At 34.0% G+C, this 23978-nt stretch overlaps 2 protein-coding genes and 1 long non-coding RNA gene across 3 annotated transcripts in view; 1 reads left to right on the top strand and 2 right to left on the bottom strand.

Moving 5' to 3' along the window:
* Nucleotides 1–23978, bottom strand: part of LOC136986253 (uncharacterized) — a 171553-nt gene that overhangs the window by 138373 nt on the left and 9202 nt on the right. The window lies entirely within an intron of this gene.
* On the top strand, nt 3172–13518 carry LOC136983033 (uncharacterized). Its single transcript, XR_010881972.1, has 2 exons — nt 3172–3297; nt 13172–13518. It is a non-coding gene; the product is annotated as an uncharacterized lncRNA (long non-coding RNA).
* LOC136986721 (uncharacterized) lies at nt 5040–6288 on the bottom strand. Its single transcript, XM_067284348.1, has 5 exons — nt 6107–6288; nt 5917–6033; nt 5674–5834; nt 5219–5567; nt 5040–5117 (listed from the first exon to the last, which is right to left on the bottom strand). Exons 1-5 carry the CDS (start codon nt 6275–6277, stop codon nt 5040–5042), a joined length of 876 nt encoding a protein of 291 aa, XP_067140449.1. The 5' UTR covers nt 6278–6288.

Below are 23978 nucleotides of genomic sequence, written 5' to 3'. Positions count from 1 at the left end.
AATATTAAATATTGAAATTATTTTTAAAAAATCTTTCTGTTTAATAAGCAATGCATGCCGTTAAAACAAACATAATTATATGTATTGCCTCTAGGCACTACAAATCCACAATACGCCTCCGTCGTTATAACTTATATGCCTTAATTCTAAAGTCGTTAAGGCCTTGGTGCTCCTAAATGACGAGGAGCACAAAACACTATTGATTTAATTCTTAATCCCAACATTATTATATAACGTGTATAAATATTATCAATTTTATTTCATGTCATGTCACGATTATAATTTTTATTCAAAATTAAAATAATTATAATAGAGATAATTAATATTCAACAGTAATGAAAAAAATATCTTGGAATATTGTATTATTAAGCGAAAACTATCGTAATTTAGATACAAATATTAGAATGCATTTTCAGTGTATTATCATAAAGAGCTATTTCTATTTATATTATAATATTCGTTAGAGTAATCAGTAGCATTGAAGATATTACAATTTTCTATATATTTTTTTTTTTCTCGCTATTGTTTAATACTTTCTATAAATAAAATTAAGCATGAGCTATTAATTATAAAGTAACAATATAGCATTGAAAAGAACAAGGAAAATCAGAGCTTGCCATCAAACTCTACAGTTACGAAATTTGAATCATCGCCTTTTGACCTTTCTTTTGTATAAGAAATCATTTATTTTTATCTCATATTTATGAAATTTATCAACTGAAATAGTTTAATTGTGGAGAAAAACCAAAAAATGTGCTAGATTCATAATAGGACCATATACAGCGAGGAAAGCGCGAAACAAACGCGATCTGTCAAATGATTTCTATGGAAAAATAGGTGTAAGACCGGTGAAGAAAACCCGGAAAACTCCACGTGACTAGCTCGTTGGTCAGGCGCGAGAACCTTAAAAAAACTGCCAATGTTAGGGTTTTTATCCACTTGGACCCTGGTTGGCCTCGAGGATAAACGTAATAATATTGATTATAATTTTAACATGTTAGCATCATACGGAAATTCAAGAATAATTTACTAAATTGAATTGTTGCATCAATTAGTCTAGAATTTGTTCATCTTTACAGTGTCTTCCAAAAAGAATGCTACCATTTTAAATTATTGTAATTATGTTAACTATTATCCGAGAACGTTGTAATATATATTAAAACATTGGAAAACCGTCCATGTTTTACATTTTCTCATCAAAGTATATAAATCCAACCGATAATTAAATTCTTCCTACACTCTCTACATCATATCCGTTGTCACATCAGTCACAATTCTACGGCTACTAAGCTCCACAGCTGTAGAATTGTGCATCTTCTGCACTTCTGCAATGACGAGTAATTCCGACTTTTCTAATTGCAAAACACAAAACTCTCATCTGTTGCGGAGTCACCATTTCTTAAATTTTAAGCTTAATCAATATGCAAAGCAAGTAAACGCATATAATTATGCGTTACGTAGTTAAAGTAAAATTACGCCTAATTCTAAATAAAAACTGAAATAGGATTTAAAAACTTCGTTACAGACAATACTTTCTTCAGAAATTAAAGATTTTGCAATTAAATAATTTGTTCATAAAATAAAAACTTATTATGTTGAATTACTATGTCATTATTCATTTTCATTATAACAATACAAACCTTGTCAACTATGAAATTTTCTTTTGAAATATATAAAAATATTAACTCCGTAACTTTTTGATTTAATTAAGGAACAAATTATATATACATGTATATATATTTTTTATTTTTATAATAAAATACAACTAAATTATAGTGTTTTGTTATGAAATCAGCTTAATACCCGTTTTTCTTTGCGGAAAAGCATCAGCACTCAACAAAAGGTGCAAGATACCCGTAAGCCCGCAAACTAGAGGGTGACAAACAAAGCATTTGTCTTCCCTTGGATTTGAATAAAAAAAATTCCACAAATTTTAATCGTAAAAATGGTCGAGATACGTAGCCTTACACTCTCGACTATGAGATGCTTTGTCTGACTTTTTATATTGAAGCAATATTGTATTCTCTATTCTACTTATAAACTCTCACAATTTAAATAATTAAATAAAAATTTATTGATGTAATTATCTGTCTCCAAACTTGCTTCCTTAAAAAATTTTCTGTCGGACGCCCATGCTCGTAAGCAATATAAGAATCTTGCGTTTTAAATTTAAGTGTAACCAAAAAGGAGGCCCATCAGTGGCCGAGCGGTTCTGTTCATTGAACACTGGGAGTTCGGTCGTGAGTTCGCGCCTGGCCAGGATGGGCTGACCACGTGGAATTATCCGGGTTTTCTCCACGTCTGTAACGCCTGAATAGGGAACTGTTAGGCATCTTTCTAAGTAGATCGCCCAAGTGTTGTATTGCCTTAACTAAAGAAACAAACAAGCCAAAAAGGAAAATAATATAACACGGCAGATTACACAAGTAAACATCTCCGGTTTCATTTTCTGATTTAAGAATCCTGCTCCTTTCATTAAATTCTGATGCTTTGCTGCAAGATTTTCATGTAACATGAGGCAGCACGAAAACTGCGGATTACGCGACTCACTATGTATACAGTAGAGGTGAATAGTTCCGGGTCTGGAACTACAAGGAACAGTTCCACACCGACTGTCGAGACAGTTCCTTCCGGGAGGTCTTTTTAAGGGTAACTGGCCCCTATTCAGGCGTTACAGACGTGGAGAAAACCCAGAAAACTCCACGTGGCCAGCCTGTCCTGGCCAGGCGCGAATTCGCGTCCCACGAACTCCCAGTTTCAGGGAACGGAACTGCTCGGCCTCCTTTTTGGTTACACTTACATTTAAAACGCATGGTTCCTACATTGCTTACGAGCATGGGCGTCCGACAGAAAATTTTTCTAAGGGAGCAAAGTTTAGAGACAAATAATTACATCAATAAATTTTTATTTAACAGTTAGTAGTCCGGAACACTTTCGCACTCGGATCAGTTCCAACAGTTTCGGTCCCAGCGGAGGAACTGGATTTCCCATCTCTAAATATTATTTATACGGTAAGCCTACATGCATATAAGTATATATGTGTAATGCTCTAAAATAAACACGGAAATTATAAAATTTATTTTGTAATTTCTGTGTTTCCCGGTTTATCTCAATGTTTCGATTGCTGGTAATATATTATATGGGTGAGTTGGCAACATTTTCCGATAAGTAAAACATGTGCTTCGTTTTAAACTGAGAATGAGTTATTGGTCGTCATACTTTAAATTCGGGATTACTTGTTTGCTTTCAATGCTTGCGGGTGCACAAGTGGTTCATTCAATTTATAAACCTTTAGAGGTAATAATTAGTCTCTGTTTGTGGTCCTTAAAGGACGATTTAAGTAACTTATATTCTCGGGAAGGGGGGGAACCCCCCAAATTGTAGACCCCCCCTGTGCGATCAAATAATGTCTAATGAACCACACCCCTACGGGCGACCCTTCGCGAGATATAGCCCCCCCAAAATCGGGCCGCGCGCGATCGGCCGATCGGGTGGTGAGGGCTATACCTACGTCACTTCCGGTCACGTGACACCTACATATACCAAAAATTTGTTTGTTTCATCGCACAGGGGGTCTACAATTTGGGTCGGTTCTCGCCCTCTCCTTACCAATTAATCATCGAAACGAAATCAATATAAACGAGCGAGAGTAACCTCGTTGCCACCTTTAATACCACTTAGGCGACCGATGTGAGTAAAGTAAGCGATCGGAACGACTTAAACTAAACATCTAAAGTAACTAAACTAAACTAAACAAAACATTCCGTAAAGTCCTATATTTCGATCATTAATATTAATTATAGTATATAATATAATAAAATAAATTAAAATATTGATACGATTTTAGTTTCCGTTATAAAGATTACTTAAAGCAATAATTTATTCGTTAGTTTTGAGTACCAACCATTTATTGCTATATTAATATTTTAATAACGTCGATAATTATTAATAAATAACTTTACCAACTTTAACGAAAATAATACGCATTTTTATTTACCCTCAAAATCGGGTTGCGCGCGAGGTCGCGACGCGCGTCGCTCTGCTGAGTATCGCGCGCGAGGTCGCGACGCGCGTCGCTCTGCTGAGTATCGCGCGCGACTGTAACCGCTCGTAAACTCACTAACCATTTCCGGCTTACCCATTTGGGTAATTCTCTCTGAACTGATTATGAACCCAATACACGTAAGTTAGATCACGTCAATTGACTGGCGCGCTGCTAACCGAAAAGAATCACACATTCTAACTGCCGATGTAAAAGGCGAAAAAAACAGATTCTACACTAACCTTCAAAAGCAACTCCTCTTGCGTATCCCGCGACGTCTTTTCGCTAGCTTGCGACGCATAGCCTCTTCGTGATGTGATCGAGAGGTCGCTGGTTCCCGCCTCGGCCCGGTCCTGGGGATCGTTGACGAAAGTGCTGATGGCGCCCGATGTTGTCTGAAAACTTATAATCCAAGTTTCAAATCCGACTTATAGTTTAGTTCACACTGAGCGAATATCGAAAGCCAATGCGAAAAGTACCCGATTTTTACCCAGCCTATCATTTGCAAGCAAGCAAAAACATGTCGAAAAACAAAATGGCCGTTTCCGATATTCCGTCGTTAACCACGTTTGTTTATTTATTGAGAAAGAAAGATACGTCGAAAAGAAAACGATGCTGGGTGAGAGGAATATTAAAATTCCGTAATTACAACATTTACTCTATTGCTTAGGAAGTTTCTGTAGCCATCTTGAAAACAAGAACCACGTGACAACTAGCGGGAATACGAGTGGTGGCGAAATTTTTTCGCTAACGAAAAACCTCAACTGTTCCGAACTTCGAAGCGATTCACGAAATGGTAAAATTCGCCGGAAACGACGTCATGTCTGACGTGTTATTCGCTCTGCTTTTCGCATTCGCCAACGAATCACGCTCAGTATGAACTAAGCTTAACTGCCGATGTAAAAAGAGAAGAAAACAGACACTCACCCTCACAGCGCCTCCCCTGCGTCTCCCGCAAGAGGAGGCGCTGTCCTCTCGCTATCTGGCGACATCTTGGTTACGATGCACAGCCGCTGGTCCCAGCTTCCGCTTGATCTTTCTGGTCGACGACAAAGGTGTTGGTTGCGTCCGATGCCTGAAAAATCACATAATCCAGGTTTCAAATCCGCAAAGAAGTATCCTTCGGTCACGCGCACTTCACTACACAAGCTTCGGTACACAAGCTTCACTACTCACTGGGCGGTCTTCATCCTCCAGCTGTTCCTCTTCGTCGCTGTCGGGCACGTGGATATCGCTATATGGCTCGTCAGGCGGCAGATCTTGGTCCGCGGGCACACCGATCGTCAGGAGTTGGAGACCCTGGCGACCGGGACCTGGGTAGACGGCTGCGATATGCTCAACAAACTGCCGGAATTTTGCCGCTGTTGTTGGCAACTTAGACAGGAACCGCGTTCTGTATACGTAGCTGCACGTGTAACTCTGCAAGCTCCTGTCCGTGCGGAGGGACTTGATGGACCTCTTCAGCCAGCGATGTCTACACTCGATGTTTTGAGTGTGGGCCTCAGAATCTTCGCTGTTGACGAATCTACGAGAAGAAAAAAGAAAAATGTCACTTTTCGGTATCCTTCTCAAAACGCTCATTCATTTCTTTTTTTTTCACTTAACACATAGCACAGTATCATCCTCCTTACCTCCCGGGGCCCTGCTGGCTGTGATTCACGGTCTTATGTTCCGAGAAGCCCATCGTCGTACAGCCGCGATATTGGGGCGCGCTGTCGGAAAGCACTATGGAACCAGGAGCTATGTATCTGGACATGTAGCTCCAAAGAACGCGCCTGCTTTTGTTCTCCACCTGAAAGAATACGAGAAAATATAACACAAAACTTCCACTAAAAGTAAATAATAACAGGAAATAATGTTTCGTTACTACTTACATGCCAGTACATAACTTCTTTCGTTTCCCGACAATAGGCACCAAATATAGTTATTTGGGTGCCTTTGGTTATGCGCCCGCGGTTGTACTTTCTTCTTCTAGTAAAAGTTTCATCAATCTGAAAAGAAAAACATATGTATATAGACATAGACGGTATATCGGCGAAGTCAGAAACTTGGATCGATCGTCACCTCGACGTGCAGGCCTTTACCGCCAAGCTGGTGATTTTGATTGTTCGAGACGAAAATCTCCGCAATTTCCCGGCAGAAGTTATACCAGTCTACCGCTGTTTGACGTGACACGCCGCATTGTGAGGCGGCGTCGGTGACCGGCAGCTTCAGGACCCATGAGAATATAATCATAAGCACCTGTTAAATACAAAAAAAATAAATTATCTCAAAACATACATCATCTTTACGATCGAATTAGAGAAACACGTAACGTGACGTGAAACCGCCGATTTTGTGGGTGTTCTCCCCCGACCCTGTTAAACCCCTTACGGCTACTTACTTTCTATTGTCTTAGATGTGAGTCATCAACTCCCAAGGGTAGGGTTAAACAGGATCATTCCAGAATGGCGAAAGACAAAAGAACAAAGGAACAAAGAAAGAAGAAATACGAAAAATATAATATATCCAAAATATGGCATACTGCAACGATATTATACCTCTTGAGCAGAAAGCTGAGCGCCTTCAAAAAATGTATTCTTTGTACAAGAGAGGCTACCACTGCACATGGGCCGCCAGACAAAGCCACCTGTCCGCCTACGCATTTTTTTTCTTTGCGATAGTTTTTCGCAGCGGTAGACAAATCCAAACCTCTCCGCTGGTGCCGGCTCTTTCCTCATCGCGCCTGAAAAATACGACAAATTGAATTAGCTAACAGATACTTGCGTACGGCACTTTTGTACAGGAGGAAATCAAGGAAATTTTACCTCCACACTTAGAACACGACGGTACAAAGCCGGTCAGGTCCGGATGGGGCACAAGTCCCACCATGTGGCAAAATTTCTCGGCGGCAAGTTCGTTGGGGAAGTACGCTGCAAAATTAAAACAAGTTAATCGATTAAAAATCTCTTCGGTATCCACGACGGGATTCTCCGAAATTTGTTCTGGCATCATGTTCAAAGGCATGTTTGAAATGATAAGGACTGATATACAATGTTGCCAGATCTGGATTATAAAGTAACAGTTGTGCTTTAAAAATAGCCGAATTGAACTATTTGTAGCCCAAACATAAATATGAATTATTTTGTATCTATGCACTTTTGCTAATGAAATAAGTTACTAATGAAATTCTTAAAGTTAACATTAGGAAAAAAATATATCTGAAATTTTTTAAGATGTATTTCCAATTGATGTCAATTTTATCTTGTCAAAGAGAGTCATTTGTGGGCTGGGTGACTCATTTTTAACTTCAGAGTCTTCATTTTGAACTTAAGAGACTTAGTAAGTTGCGTTGGGTAAGGATAAGGGTTTTTTCTAACTATTTCCGCCCCGTGGGCACTAAGAGGGGCCTCTTTTAGCAAGCCCATTATAAGTTTGACCATGCCCACAACGGGGCGATCGGGTTGATGAGGAACGGGACCTGACATATCCTGAAGGGCCACCTCCCGAATAATTTCATGGAGATTTTCGGGTCCATTCGAAAAAATTCGAGAAGATACTTACATCACGGCGTTTACTAACTTGCGCATTCACAACTTCTAAATTTTCATTCATAAAACCACGTAATGGACCCCGAAACGAAACTGTCCGCGCAAGGAGAACTCCATGTTGCTTTCCACCATAAACTACTGCTACAAGCGGCAAAGATGGCCGCTTGTAGCAGTAGTCGGCACCCACTCCGACAGGAATTTAGGAACGCGTTCCGCAAGAATGTTTAAACTTAAACATATGCCGCTGGCGCAAAGGAATAAAAAAATGCACTCCTTGACCGCTCGGCATCCGACCATTGGATAGGTTAGGTTAGGTAGGTCCGAAATATTGGGCTTTTTTTCCATAAAATTTAATGCAAATTGTACACGGAAAATATTTTGTCTATTTTTCACAAACTTATACTCGTTTCTGCATTGCGCACGTTTTTCTATATCTGAAATCAATCCTTCGCGTTGCAAAAAAGCTACCAAAATTATTTCGCAATTACAAATATCAATAGGCCTATACATCACTCTTTAAATACAAATGAAAACGAAAAAATTATGAATGATCGCTTAATCCGCGTAAAAATAACTTGTTTTGGCGCGAGAGAAAATTGATCGGATAGTTCGAATTTATCTATGTATATATGTTCATGTCCCGCCAGTAACTTTTGATCAAAATAAAGTATTAATTTAATGAACGCACGATTAGTTCTCTCAAACAAAATCACATGTGATCAGTAATAAACGTAATCTATACTCTTTTATCTAACACATACCCATATTAATTTTATATACAGTATCTTAAAATGAATTAGCAGCTCCTCACCTTTCTTTTCGGCTGGTTCTTTGTGATGGATTGACAAATAAATAAGAAAAATCCACTAACCATCAAACAACTTTCTTTTAATCCAAAAATAAAGATTTTTAATAATACATACAAATTAAGTTTTACATAAAAACAGATTTAAAAGAAATCATGTACACACTTTTTAAAATATTCTATTGTTATTACAATTTTTAAAATACGATTTCCATATATTGTAAAGTTTTATTCGTTTCTTTTTAATAAACGATTCTTTCTTTCTGTGAGTATCGGGGGTTAAGCATCAAAGCTTAACCCGCGGATAAGTCGATAAGGTGTCGGCGATATACAAGTAATCACCCACTTAATTTATCAAATAAATTTAATGAAAACATTAACTAAATGGTAACATACAAAGAGAAATATAAAATAGGACGTTGGAGGAGAGATGTCGGCATTCGAGGCATTTAAGGGAACTAATCCCTTTTTAATTTCCGAATTAGATATAACTAACTCGCGGTCAATGGAGGGGGAGAGAGAGAAAGGTTTTAAGTAAATAAATCTAAGTTTACCTCGCTGTTCGTCTTTGCCTAGATGCGTAGAGTGAACGGAGTTGATGGTGTTGACCAGCCGTTGTCAGCTTGTTCGGACGCCGCCCCGACAATTGGGTGCGAGCCCCTTTTATACCATTTTTGAGGAGTGAGAACTGTCATACTGTCGATGATTTGTACGCGCACCTGTTAGTCGGGCTAGTGTCTAGATCTAGCTAGTACGGACCACGTGCAATCGGGAAGTTTGTCTGATGACAGCTCTCACCCATCAATTAGCATCTAACTGACAATAATTTCTACAAAATAGTAAACAGTCTTGATATTGTTTATATCAAATGTCGCGCTCGACGACGATCGAGGCAATTTATTGCACTTTTGTTTAGATTTTAATATACATTTGTTGCGGCCACGTGTCACGTGTAGCCAAAGAGGGATGAGAAACATCGTCTTTTCCCGTCTTGTAAACTCTATCGTCTATCGTCAAACAAATGGTGGTTTTTTCTCTTATTGATATACAGTATAGTTCAACAACTATTTCGAGAAGATCGTCTTGGTCGTTGCCATCACATTTCTTTAATTTACTGTCGGTAGTGAAGTTTTTATTACTAGCATAGATGACATATCAGGATAGATTCTGAAGTGGAAATAAATAGTATTAACATTTCTTACATGAAAAATATTACTATTTAATTAAAATTAATCATCACTTTTTACTATTTATTAAATTATTATATAAAAGTTAATTATACTATAAATAAACTATTTTGTATATTCCATTTTACCTAAACATGTATATTTTAAAAAGTTATATAGGAGTCACGTGACTGGTACCTCGTACGAGACACCATAGGTACGAAAGCGAAGTCACGTGACCGGAAATGACGTACGCTAGTCGTGTGTGCTACATACTTAAAAGCGAGTCTTCGCCGCGAGTTAGCAGAGCGACGCGCGTTTGCAGTGCGACGCGCGTTAGCAGAGCGACGCGCGCCGCGATCATCGCGCGGCCCGATTTTGGGGGGGCTATATCTCGCGAAGGGTCGCCCGTAGGGGTGTGGTTCATTAGACATTATTTGATCGCACAGGGGGGGTCTACAATTTGGGGGGGTTCCCCCCCTTCCCGCCAACCCCTTACTCTTACCTAATTAGTCTCTGTTTGTGGTCCTTAAAGGACGATTTAAGTAACTTATATTCTCGATCTCTACGTAAATAATTTAGTACTTATATAATAGTTTTACGTAATTACAATGTGCATATTAATAACTACAATAGAAAAAATTATATTTTTATAATTAGAGATGGTGAGAAGGTAAAATGTAGTGTCAGTACATGCTATCATCATTTCGACGCCATGTTGGGAAAGGAAGCGGTACTGACGATGTATCTGTATGTCTGGTCGTATAATTGATATCACATTTACGTTTTTTTACAGCCATTGTCAGAGACTACTTTATACATAACGCACATTCTCTTAATACATGTAAGAAGAAATAATAGCATCAACCCAAGATGTAAATAGTCATAACTTCCGTTTAAACATGGCGTCGAAACATGGTATTGTGTTCTTAAAACATAGTGTCATCTTTCTCTTTAAAATAAAACGTAATATTTCAATTGCTATTATTTTTAATCTATACCCCTATACAGGCAAAAAAGTCAAAAGAACCATAACTGTACATGCAATTCTTCGTGAGATATTTGCCTTTAAAGGTCAGTTTTTTAACATGTATCAGTATACTGCCTATTCTCCATGCTCTCTACATGTAGTCACGTGCTTCGAGGCTTGCTATCACTCACATCTCGGCACCCAGGTGGAGGCAAGCTCCCACACCCCGTAAAACTATATAATATCAAGTATTTTACAAACAGTCAAGTGGGTTACATGAAGCTGGCATACAGAGGGCTGTAGTTGTGTGGACTAAATAGTTAAATGCAATAGCTTTAGTGCAGCAACATAACTCACGATTTTGTATGACCTGGTTTTTGGGCTGTATCTTGCAAAGGGTTGCTTGTAGAGGTATGGTTAATCTAACTTTTTTGCACCTTGGGTATGCTGTATAGCTCTGTTAAGGTCCCAACTGTCTCATTCAGAGCTTGCATAGAGCCATTAATACTATTATATTACTCAGCTACAATTTGAAAACATTTTACATTTGAGTCTGAAAACTATATTCAGATCTAAATTTTTTATAGGTCTATTAAAAACAATATAAAATTAAATAATTATTTCAAATTGCCAATTGGTGGAGGTATAGAAGTCTTATCAAACTTATTGCATTAGAAAATTGGGATCGCATCAATAAAAGACTAATTTTATTTGTGGGATGCACTTTGGTTTTCACTAGACCCTCTAGAACCACTATTACATAAGTACTGATACAATGATTGAAAAAACTCATATTTAACATTAACTTAATACATAAAAAATTACAAAAGATAACCTGCAATATTTTCATTTAATAACTAAAGGTTACATGGGCATAAACTGCTAACTGTCCATACAGCCATCTGGTTACAAATTCTATGTAATCTACCTTACAGTTGTGATGTTTGAGATGATTATTTAATTCATTAGAGGCAAGAAGCTAACAACTACAATATAAAATTGATTTTCAGTTTTACATATTAAATAGAAGAAAATGCTAGATCAAAAAAGTTGCTCTTAGGTGAAAACTTAGCACATTATTTATTTGAAATTTACATAAATATATTTGTCACAAATAGTCTATACATTGGTAATTTTTTTCTTTTAAATTAAAAACCATTATTATTCTGTAAATAATTATTTTAATCTCATTCTTTAGACAGATGTTAATTTAATCAATTTGAAAGGTAATTTCTTCATGTTTAGAGTTAAATTCATTACTTTAAAAATTTAATAAATTATGTATAATCTCTTAGTTATTTAAAGAATGATTTATGTATTTTTACAACTTTTAAACTATGATGTGGCTGGCCAATACCAAAGTTCTTTTAAAATACAACAAAATAAAAAGTGTAAAATAAATTTATTTTTGACTTTTTCATTTTGAGATTTTTGACATTAAATTCATTAATATTTCCAAATTAACAATAAGATGAAATTATTAATGAAATAATTAAATAAATTCAAAAAATATAACTCCCATTCTTTGTCAGATATACAGGATATAATAAGCAAAAAAATATGAGTTGTATCTTCTAGGTTTATGAATGATATAATTATGAAACTTAATTTTTTATACCCAAGCTTACTCAGGTATAATTTGAACTTATAACAGTTTGTTACCTTGTCCCTACCCATAACAAATTCATCATAGTTTTATCTTTGCAAAGAAGAATATAAATAAAAACTACCACTACATTCACAAAAAATTTTAATGTCAAGCTGCAATCACTAAATGAAAATGATGCCAATTAGAAAAATGGAAACATAAAGAATAATAAAAAGTAATACTGTATTATCTTAAACTTGACTAGTTTATTTTCTCCCACTTTTCGAATTTCTGCACTCATTGAGATAACTGGACCACCATATCGCATTTATAAATTGTTACACCCAGTCTCACTGTTTATTTTAAGAATTATTATTGATGAAAATGTTAACTGAATGGAAACTTTTTGTTGCATTTAAAAATTTTCATGCTTCGTCTAAATATTAGCTTAAGTCATTATAATGTTTTGATTGCAGTAAATCAGCCGAATTTTGAAAAATTGAAAACAACAGGTATTAACTTGTAATTTTAAATACCTCACATGCAAAGTTTGAAACAATGAACATACAAAGTTTTATTGATTATGGAAAAATGTATAGTTATTTTATGATGATTTAATTGCTATTAATTATCTATTCTTGTTTAAAATTACTACAATATTTTTGCATATCAGGTTTTCTACATATATATTTTCTGCAGAATAAAGAAAAAAATAGACAATGTCTAACTAGCATACATAGACTTTATGATATGTATGCTAGTTTGTGATTGTTCCACATTCATGCACTTGACATGTTCCAGACTAAATTGGTTTATTTTCTTTTATCAGAGTGAAAGTAAAAAATTAGGAAACTTTTCATTTATATCTATGATTGATTTTAATAAATTAAAATGTTTATCAAATAATGATTAGTAATTTGTAGCATAGATGATACTAATTTTTTTATATTATGTATATTAATTAATTGCTATAATGTCTGTAATTTGTGCTCTTCTCTTTATAGTAGATATAGAAAGATATTTTATTTTATTATAAAATCTTATGTATTTAATTTTTTTTATTTTTATAGGATTTAGAAGATTTAGTTAACAAAGAATTAGAAGAAAAGAAGAAATATATTGCAAAATAAAATCTATTTAGCCAAAATCAATAAAATTCATTTTTAAAAACTAAACGAAAGAATGAGTGACTAATCACTTAATTGTTTCTAGAGAAAAGTTTAGAATTATATTAGAAGATTAAAAATGCTATCTGTATATCAATAATTGTAGCAGTTATCATCATAGATAAGGATATGATACTGCTCTGTTCCAGGTCCAAACATTTTGCAAGATGTAGTTTATAAGCAGTACTAATGTGGAGTTGATATTATAGATGTTAGTTTAGAATAAATTTAAATTATATTTGTTATTTATACTTTAATGTAAATGTTGTTTTTATTTCATTTTAATATTTAAGAAGTTGATTTGCAATTTCTCAATTTTCCAACATCAGGATCATTATTTGACATTCGTTTTCAATCTTATATTGCTTGATTAAACTTTTCTTTAACTATGGTATGTGTCATTTTGTACAGACTTTCTTCCTCTTCATCCCCATTATCATATTATGCTTATTTGCCATGTTGCCATTAATTACTTCATCCTATGAGTTGTCCTCATCATTTTTCCTGATCAACTCCTTCCTTATCCTCATTCAACTTCTAGTATACCCATAGCTATGGGAAGCTAAGCCCCCTTAGCTTAGTTGGCAATGCCTACATGTAGTATATATATAATATATGCTCTTGCTTTCAACATGTAAACTTAAGCTATGGTTATTTATTTTTTACACTTAAACTCTAGCTAATAGGTCTAGTGCTGGATGAAAGAAACAAAAACACCAGTCGTAATGTTTTCAGCTTGCCCCTCTAGCCTCCCAATGATTTGTTCCTGGCTACCAGACTAACTTCTAGTATCAGATATAACTCCAGTTAACTCAATAAAAGTGTGCCTGCTAATAGAACTTTTAAATATGAAGTTAAAATGAAAAAAGGGAAATTCAAATAATGCTAAAAACTTATTTTATTGCATGTCAATAAAAATTAACAAACTCATAACACTCAAAATAATATACTTAACACATCCTTTTGGCTAAATTCTTATAATTTTTCAGACTATTTAATACAGAAATGATGTGATGTAATCACTGTGTGTTCCACATTAAGGGTAAAAGTGTAGAAGTTCAGGTTAATTTGGCTGCAATTTGAAAAAATTGTAGATCTATAAATTCTCAGTTCTCCAGAACAATGTTAGATAGATAGATGAAAGTCAAGACCAAATATGGAAAGTTTTGGGCAGGAGACCCCGAATATATACGAGCTTCACCTGTTTTGACCGGAAATCACGTTATTTCAATTCAAATATTTTCCTGGAGGAAGTTAGATGACTAGCACGACTCCATTGCTAACAGGAAAAGTATGATGTACAGGGGCAAGCCACTACTAATTTGAGGTGGAGAGCATATATTAAATTAAATTAATTAAAAATTGCAGTTCGGCATTGTGGCTATATCACAATAAATAATTGATTGTTGTATAATACAGTATAGTTAATGGTTTAATTCAATTTGTTCCAGTCTTTATATATATTCATTAATTTAGAATTTAATTTGTACGTTAATTTTCAGTTTCTACACAATTATCATCTTTTTCAAACAAAAGCTAGAGGTTAATTGATATCCATATCAATCACCAGGTAGACAGCTTTGTTTTTTTAGTAGTATTCTAAATACTTATTGTGCAAGAATTAATTTATTATAAAAAAGTTATTAATTAAGTATCAATTGCCGTAATTTCCTGCGAATAACCGCAAAAAAAGAAAAATGCCATAACGCAAACAATGTACCAATCGAAAACATGACATATATTTAAGTTATATAAAGTTTCCGGTAATTCCCTCTCTATATATACTTTATATTAGGGAAAATTATTATCTCTGTGTAAATGGGAATTACTGAAAACTCAGCTTTTACTGTACAAGTTTAAATAGAAGTATCTAATTATAATACTAATTTAGACTTTAATTTATATAATTAAAAGTCTAAATTGATGTACAGAAAATGAGAGCGAACCAAAATTTTAAATTCGGGTGTTTTTGTTGGTTTAGGGGAAAATCGTGGAAAATCTATATATATATAATCGAGACGAGATGATGATAATAATAATAATAATCAGTGCAGAGCCCAACGGTTAGGAGTTGAAAGTTGAAATTTGGTACAAAGTTAGAGTACGTCACGAGAACGCACGCTAAGAAGGGATTTCTCGAAATTCCTCCCCACGGGGGAGAAGGACAGGATTAAGGCTTAACACTTCCATCAACAATGGAAGTGTTAAGAGAAAGCGACGTGCAAGACGCAGATGCAGTTTTTTCGTTTTTGCGGGAAATCGAACATATTTTTAGACCCATATAAAAATTCTCTAATTAGTCTGGAAACAGGGGTCCCAATTCTTGCATTCTGAAAACGGGTAAGGTTGACTATAACGTAATAATCTTAATTTTCGCGAAAACGGTTAGGAGTTGAAAGTTGAATTCGGTACACAGGGTGCCAAATTTAAGTACCAAAGTGTTAAGTAACAATGGAAGTGTTAAATAACAATGGCGAACAAGAGAAAGCGACGTGCAAGATTTACGGGCGCTGGAAAAAAAAAAGAAAAAGAGTAATATGTTGGAACAAATTCGATTTTGAAATTTAAACAGATTAGTTCGGTTTTTCTCGACTTTTCTTCTTTAGAACATTCGATGAAAATCGAACGATATAATCAGAACACGTCGTGGATATCGAACAATATTAGAACATTCGATTTTCAAATTCGACCTTTCTTTAGAAATATTTAGTTTGTTGATGAAATTACTCTCTTTCTTTTGTGACTATAACGTAATAATCTTAATCTTCGCTATCGTTACTTTTGCCCGAGCAACGCCGGGCCTACCTGCTAGTGTATCTATAAAGGATTTTTCATATTCTCGGGAGAAAATAAATTACTAAGTTCACTTTGTAACTGACAAAGTAGAAGGAATGTGATGAATTTGCCACTGATAACATAAGAATTCACAGATTTGTATTTCTGAAGTTTAAATATTTAATCGTGTTCTTAATTTATAAACATTAATATGGCATCTTTTATTATTTATATGTAATAATTAATTTTATTTAAGAATGTTTTAAGAGTTTCAAAAAATTTCTAGTCATTGTTAACGTAATAACAACAACGAAGTAATTGTTTTAACAAGATATATTATTTAATAAATCGGCGCAATGGGTCAACACAATTGTAAATGTAATAAGAAATCACTCGTCTCCAACATTTTATTTCGTCGTGATCATTTAATACGCCTAGAAATCATCTCCGTTTTGAATTTGGAGCAAGACGACGGTCAACTTCACGTAAAAACAATATTAAATTTACACGATCGTTGGAAGGAACTCAAACACGAAAGACATTGCAGCGAGGTATTAGAACGCCGTATGTTACATCGCGCCGCTAAATTGTGTTATTATTGGTGGTTATCAAATAGCGACTTGGTGTGCCAAGTCCTTTATCGAATATACCAACTCGAATCTCACTTTTCAATCATCTACAACCAGGTAATTAGTTTTACAAATGGAGAACCTCAAACTGACGATTGGCCAATTTCAACATCGCCCTGCAACGTAGAGCATAACGAATACGCCAAGATAATATATTTTCTTCGTCACGCAAACAACTGTAAATGGACCATTAATGGCATCAGATTCCCGGATATACCCATCTCTTCTTTTTCTCCGCTTTCACCGTGGGTTTCGGCCGTGTTGAGAAGTAAGCCGACGTTACTTCAAGTGATACTTCAACACGGATCCATACTGGAATCGGATAACGATTTACCCTATGATAGCTGGAAATACTATTCGAATCCTTCTCTTTATCTTCGATATACTATTTCAATTTTATGGTCGCGCAATATAAAATCTCTTCCCATAGAATACATTATAAATGATCTACAACTTCAGAGATCGATACTGATTGTTAAACTGTTACTTCGAGTTATTCCTCAGCTACAAAGAAGAGATTTAACGTTTAACCTTTTTAATTACTCGCCAGGGAAGTTAGTATGTGTTACGGAAAGCAGTTCGTTCATCAACGATTTGAGTGAACGAGGAATTATACGGAACTTGAGAGATAGATATTTGGAACCGTCAGAACTCCGCCATCTTTGTCGATGCGTCATTAGAAGACACTTGAGGGAAATGTGGAAACTTCCTGTAGGGATTTTTGAACTTCCTCTCCCGAATTTACTTCAAAAATATCTCAATTTGGAAGATGATTAATTCGCCATTTAAAGTATTGGATGCGTTTTATAAGTTAATTTTCGGGAAAAAATTAATCTGAATCACATCAATTTTAAATGTTTAGAATGAGCAAAAATTATATTAAATTATTTTTTAAAAAATTAGTTATGATTAGTATCTAAATTAAATGTTGTTTGAAATATTTCATTATTACCATATCAATAGTCTCATAACTACGGTAAGAATATAACGTTTTTCTTATTAAAACGTTATAACTACGTTATAAATAAAAATTATAAATGCATAATATATGCATTTATAATTTTTACGTTTAATTCTAACGGATTTATAACCACTAAACATTGATAGTTTGTCGTGGGTTTGCTCCTCATTAATTGGCCAGCCACGTTGAGTTTTTCGGGATTCTTCACGTGTCTTACACCTAAACAGAAGCCAATTTTCCGTAGAAAGTCCTCTCCCTTTGCAAATCACCCATCTGTGTTACCGATGGGAAAAAATACTTATGAATGATCTCAAATTTATAATTTCTTGTATTTTTACGTACTTTTAAAATGCATCACGCGATAAAACAAAATACACTGTACTTCCGCATCTATGGTATTCTATTTTATCCATTAAACGGCAGTACTGTACGCACTTCAAAATCCAACCTTGTTAATTGACTAGGTCTGAAATGGTTGGTTGATTGGTTTGATAGGATGGGACAACAAAATGAGCCATTGCCAAGGACAATGTTTCCAGGTAAGACTTTTATGGAAAATGTGTCTTTTTAGCTGTTACACATGCAAACTAAACCCAGTAAATTCCATGCGAATAACCCGTTTGTTCGGCGCATGAGTTAATACGAAGAACGACAAGTGAGTAGTCCATAGTATATAGATTCCATATTCTATTGAGGTATAGATATCCCTGCAATTAGAAAAATCTAATTTTTACTATAACCGATTTAGAATTTTTTAGAACCGATTCTGATATTTCGCATTATAATATCGATTAATCAATCAATGTTTTATAGCAACGTCGTGGATGACTTGTCGTATGCAATCCAATTGCACACGACAGTCATCTAAAGAACCACATATATCAAAATTATAGTAACCAATTGCTGATTAGTGACCGATTAGATGAACCTTATACTGTTCTTCACACGATGGACCTCGATGATGAAAAAATATATTGTAATACAGATGCATCGAGACATGGATATGTTAGGAGAATCTAGCCTGTCCTATTCATAATTCCTGGCAGGTTACGTATATACCAGAAAAAATGTGATTTCTACTTCAATTCGCTAGTTCTAACACCAGAGGAATGCTGTTTAAATGTACAGCATTCAATAAGAGACATCATTAAAACTTCTATTCGCTTCGTAAATGAAAATTTTTAAATTAATTGTTGAATAAGTTTACTTCTCATCCATTCCATAGTAACTTCAAGTCACGCAATTTTATCGTCTTTTTTCATGACGTATGCTTATGCAAATATAATTATTGCTTAATTTACAATATAATCTATCTGTTTAATTAGATTAAAATTCTGAAAGGAAAATCGATGCAGTTTTAATTTGGAAAATGTTGACTTTTCGTTTTTTGGATCGATTTTCCATACATTAGGCTTGCAAGTTTACCCGAATAGAGAATTCTCTATTTTGTATTAGAATAACAAGCAATTTGTTAATGGAAATTTTGTGTGTCTTACTTGTTAGTAAAATATAAAATTAATATTAATGCGAATTACACGTCATAATTAACGTATAAATACTAATCTATACTCTAGTGATGATGTATATATATTATATATCAGAAAATTATATAAATTCAATGCTCAAAAACATTCTTAGAGGTGAGTAGAATAGATTTAAGTCGATACTTTTATAATTAATATTTGAAAATTACTAAAATTTACTGTTAGATTCAGTGGGGTGGAATCGGTAAACAAATAGTCCGACTTCAAGTTGTCCGTTTTTTAAATGTCATACTAAGATTCCTTTTATGAGAAAGATACCACTATGTATCTGAATATTTTTATCTAAAATTTCTCTATAAAGAGTTGTGTTAAAATTTTTGGCGAGAATCAAAACATGGATATAACGAATTTTTCATGGAAAAAATACCACTCATCTTGGACCGATGGGTACAATCGTGCCCCTAGAGCTTAACCAACAAATGATGAGCTGGAGCAATTCTATTAATTACATTTTGCGGTTTTCTCTTCCAGTAAAGTTTAAATGAAATAACAACGAACAAAGAAACACTGAAAGATAGTGAAGAAATAAATTATACAAATTACTAAAAAATACAATAGATTTTCAAATAAAACTATATGATATGTAAAAACTATTGCGTTAAGTAAAAATTATGGCACCCAAAATGGAATTCAAAGTTTCTCTTTCCTACTCCGATTCCATAGCACTGGTTCACAAATTTTATATACAGGGTGATTACAATTAAATCATTCCCATTCAACACTACGTAGAGAAATATTTAACAATCCAAATTGAATTAAATCTGATATAATGGCATATCTGTAAAAATAATTAGTACCAGAAGTAACTACTGTGGCATTTTTGGTGACTTTTAGAATTAATTTTTGTTTTTAATTGATTTTATATGTAAAAAAACCCGCTATGCAAATTTTCTCAATGGAGTAGCGGACTTATGCAGTATTCATCAGGAAGATGGCTTCTATCACGAACTCGAGTTCATCTTCCTGATGATAAGTTATATTCCCTAACGCACTCTAGGAAAAGCTTGTTTTTATGTTATTTAAACCTAATAACTGTAAAACTTGTTCGCAGAAATTATATAATTGTGGAGTTGTTACTTTCCTGGCTGTTATATATAAAACAGAAATGATACAGGGTAGCATGAAAAAAATGACCCCTCTCAAAAAATTTTACATTTTTGGACTCTTAGGACCTTGAAACGTGGAGAAAAGCAAAAGATTTGGGGTTTTTTTCCCCTGTATATATGGATGTTAGTGTTTGGGAGGAACAATTTTGTTCTTCCACTTTGAAGGTTAATAATAGTTCCTGTGACTTTTGTCGAAAATTTCGAAAATTTTGCAAATTGGTTTGCGTATTAGGCTATTGATGCTCTATCTCCCCACTCTATGATCTATTTTGATCATAGAGTGGGGAGATAGAGGTAATGGGTCATATCTCGAGTGGAGTAGGACTTAATTTTACTCGTTATTAGCATTTACAAATTTTATAAAACTTATCTCTATCCTCAAAATTAAGCTTTCTGCCATTTTATAATAATTAATAATATAAAAAGTTTTTAAAATAAAATCTTTTATAACAGATGGCATTACCATAATATTGATTGTTTTTCTTTTTGCTGGGAAAGTTACGCAACTCGTTGCTGGATTATTCCTTTTGTTCTTATTAACAAACTCTCTGTTTTTTACATAGGTACTTTACGGCATTTCAAGAACTTCTATAAAAAATGTTGAAGTCAAAAGAGATAAATGTACAAGTACGTCCCTATTCTGAAGAAAAGCAATCCGAAAACTTGAAAAACTGGGCTCCTTTAATGAAGGTTATGGCTATCTGGGGAATGAAATTTAATCAGAAGAAATTCACTTTCCACAGCATTGTTGTTTTTGCAATGGGTTCGATATATGACATCTATTTTCTATTATTTTCAATTATATATTTCTTCGAAACTTCGAAATTAAAAATGTTTATTAGTTCATTACATTTCTCCTTAGTCGGTGTAATTACTTTATTTTCTCTTTATACCTTTCATCACAATAAACAAACATTTTTTCTTCAAATTAAAAGTTTAAGCTATATTTCAACTATAAAATCAAATTTGAGACTAAGGAATTTTGTAAAAATTTCATTAATTATTTTAAATTCATTATTATATTCTCTTGCATATCCTTGCTTATATACAAAAGAGCTTAATCTTCAGTGGAAAATAGATAGGATATTCGGTATAGAACTTCCAGAAAACATATCGAATATAATTTTATACGTTGGAGAAATTATATACGCTGTGTTTGTGATGGCGCCACAAAATTTGCTGTTTGCATTCTTTTCCTCCATGTGCAACGAGATAGAAGCGGCACTCATCAGTGTTTCTCATTGCATTTCTTCAGGCAATGTTTTATCATTTCAGTTATCGGCTATCTCGAAACAATACTTTAAAATAATGAATTTGATACATAAAGTGGAAAAATTATATTCTTTTCTGTTAATTCAGTGGACAGCCGTCATAGCGGGCAATACTATCTTTAGCTTATACGCTTTCATTAAAAATTATACTTCTTATAATTCGTTACAATTCATTATATTCTTAACCAATTCTATTTTTCCATTTGTTCTGTTTTCCGATATTTGCTTTTCTTGTACCAGAATCACAGAAGCAGCGAGAAAAATCGGTAGAGATGTTTACACTCTATCCATTACGACTGGAGAAGAGTGTGTTAAGTTAACGGCGTTTACATTCTCTGTCAAGTGTTTGCAAGATTTGCCAACATTTACTGCATGGAATATGTTTAACGTCAATTCAAACTTAGTGCTTACAATTATTAGCGTAGCTTTCACTTACGCCGTTATTCTGTATCAATAATTGAATGAATCACTTAAGAAGATCGATGTCGTTTTAATTTAAAGATTTAATTTTAATTTTGTTGTTGGATCGATTATTATTGCATTATGGGTTTCTTTGAATAGGAATATTTTCATTTTGGATCAAGGTGTAGTTAGATTAACATCGTTCCGATCTTAATAAAATTAATAGAAATATCTATAAAATAAATATAAAAGTGAATATTTTATCATTACCGAAACATGTCGACTCAATGCTTAAAACCACTTCAAAAAACTTTAAGAAAAAACTGAAGTGCAAAACTGTGCAACATTAATAGAAAATTGGTTCAGATGGGTGAAAATGGGTATAGACTACATCGATGAAGTATATAACTAAGCGAGGAGTACAAACATTAATATTTGATGTTGGTTGCCTTATAGTCTGAGGTTGTATTGCCTATTTGCTCCTTGAACGTTGTGCTCTATACCTAATAGAATGGATAGTGTTACTTACACTGAGATACCTGACAATTATTTGTTACAATCTGTTTATTACCACATTGATAGGAGATTTATCATCAAGATAATGGACCAGAACATACATCCAGGAGGGCAATATCATGGCTTCAAGCTCAAAAGATTAACCTGCTTGAGTGGCCGCTTCAATCGTTTGATCTCAACCCATTGAACTCTTCTGAAACGTCATTTGTCTGACTATGCACCTCCGCCTGAATGTATCCACCGATTATGAGAACGTCTACGGGACGAGTGGAACAAAATTACATTGCACGATTGCAGGAATATTATTATTTCTGTGCCTGATCACATTAGGAAGGTTTTAAAGGCCAAAGGAAGCTATACTGTTAATCATCAACCAACACGAACACTGATTATCAAACTGTCACCTATGTAGGCTATATCATGTTACTCTCAATAGACATCTCTTGACAGAACAGTCACAAGAGAGAGTACCACTACATAGCACGCAGCAGCACTGTGCCTATACCAGTTATAGACGTTATGTCTTTAAGCCAACGACCACCGCGCTAGTAATTTGGTACACGGGGAAAGAAATATACGCGACGGTTTGATATAATTTTGTACATATTCATTTCAACTTGCACAACCCAGAGAAATATTAATTAACCCCGGAGCCCGGAGATAACTCACTGAATCCCGGAGTCTCCGGGTCAAACCCGGATAGGTGGCAACCCTATGTGTGTTAAGTGTTTAGCTAGTTCCTGGTGCAGTGATGTAAAGTTGTAAACGTTATCTATACCATGTGTCTTCGACAGTCGTGTGTTCTGTTAACAGAGTATTGGATGTCGTGCACGTTTATTTCAGAACAGGACACAGTTAGTATGTTCGCAAGTTTTTGTTCTTCTCCTCGATCCAGCTTGCATCAGCATTGTGTGTGACAGCACTGCACCAAAGAGAAGACCAATAATAGTATCTAGTATTGCAAGTTTCAAAATATTGCAAGAAATACTCATAAATTTATTATAATGATATAAAATGTCGTATTTAACTGTTATATTTTCTGTTCTTGCCACATCTATATAATATTATATAATTAAATTGTATTGTTAAGAACTTAAAATATGGCGCTTGCTTTATGACGAATTCAGAAATCAGTTAAATCCTTAAAAGAGAGATCTGTTTATAAAAATTGCCAAAATTTATGTTTTATTAAACGCTTAACAAAAATCTTGAAATCTAGAAAGTCAATTTTAGATTCAATTTTTAATAAAATTTTAAAAAAATAAGTTTAAAGTATGAATTTTTACTGATTTAATTAATAGATGGCACTGATTAAATATACGTTTTGTAACCTATTAAAAATTATTTTTATTTATACTTATTAATGTCATAACTTTACGAAGAATAAAAATTAATATATAATTAAATCTAATTTAAATTCGTAAATTATAGAAACAGAAATTAAACATTTTTTATTAAATAAGATGACGTAATTTCAGTCACGACAGATAAAGAAAAATTTTCATTT

This window comes from Centruroides vittatus, unplaced genomic scaffold (genome assembly GCF_030686945.1).
Source record: "Centruroides vittatus isolate TY-2023 unplaced genomic scaffold, ASM3068694v2 contig_1012, whole genome shotgun sequence".
In the NCBI taxonomy this organism is placed as follows: domain Eukaryota; kingdom Metazoa; phylum Arthropoda; class Arachnida; order Scorpiones; family Buthidae; genus Centruroides; species Centruroides vittatus.
The sequence above is the reverse complement of the archived record's forward strand: the minus strand, read 5'-3'. Positions and strand labels throughout refer to the sequence as shown.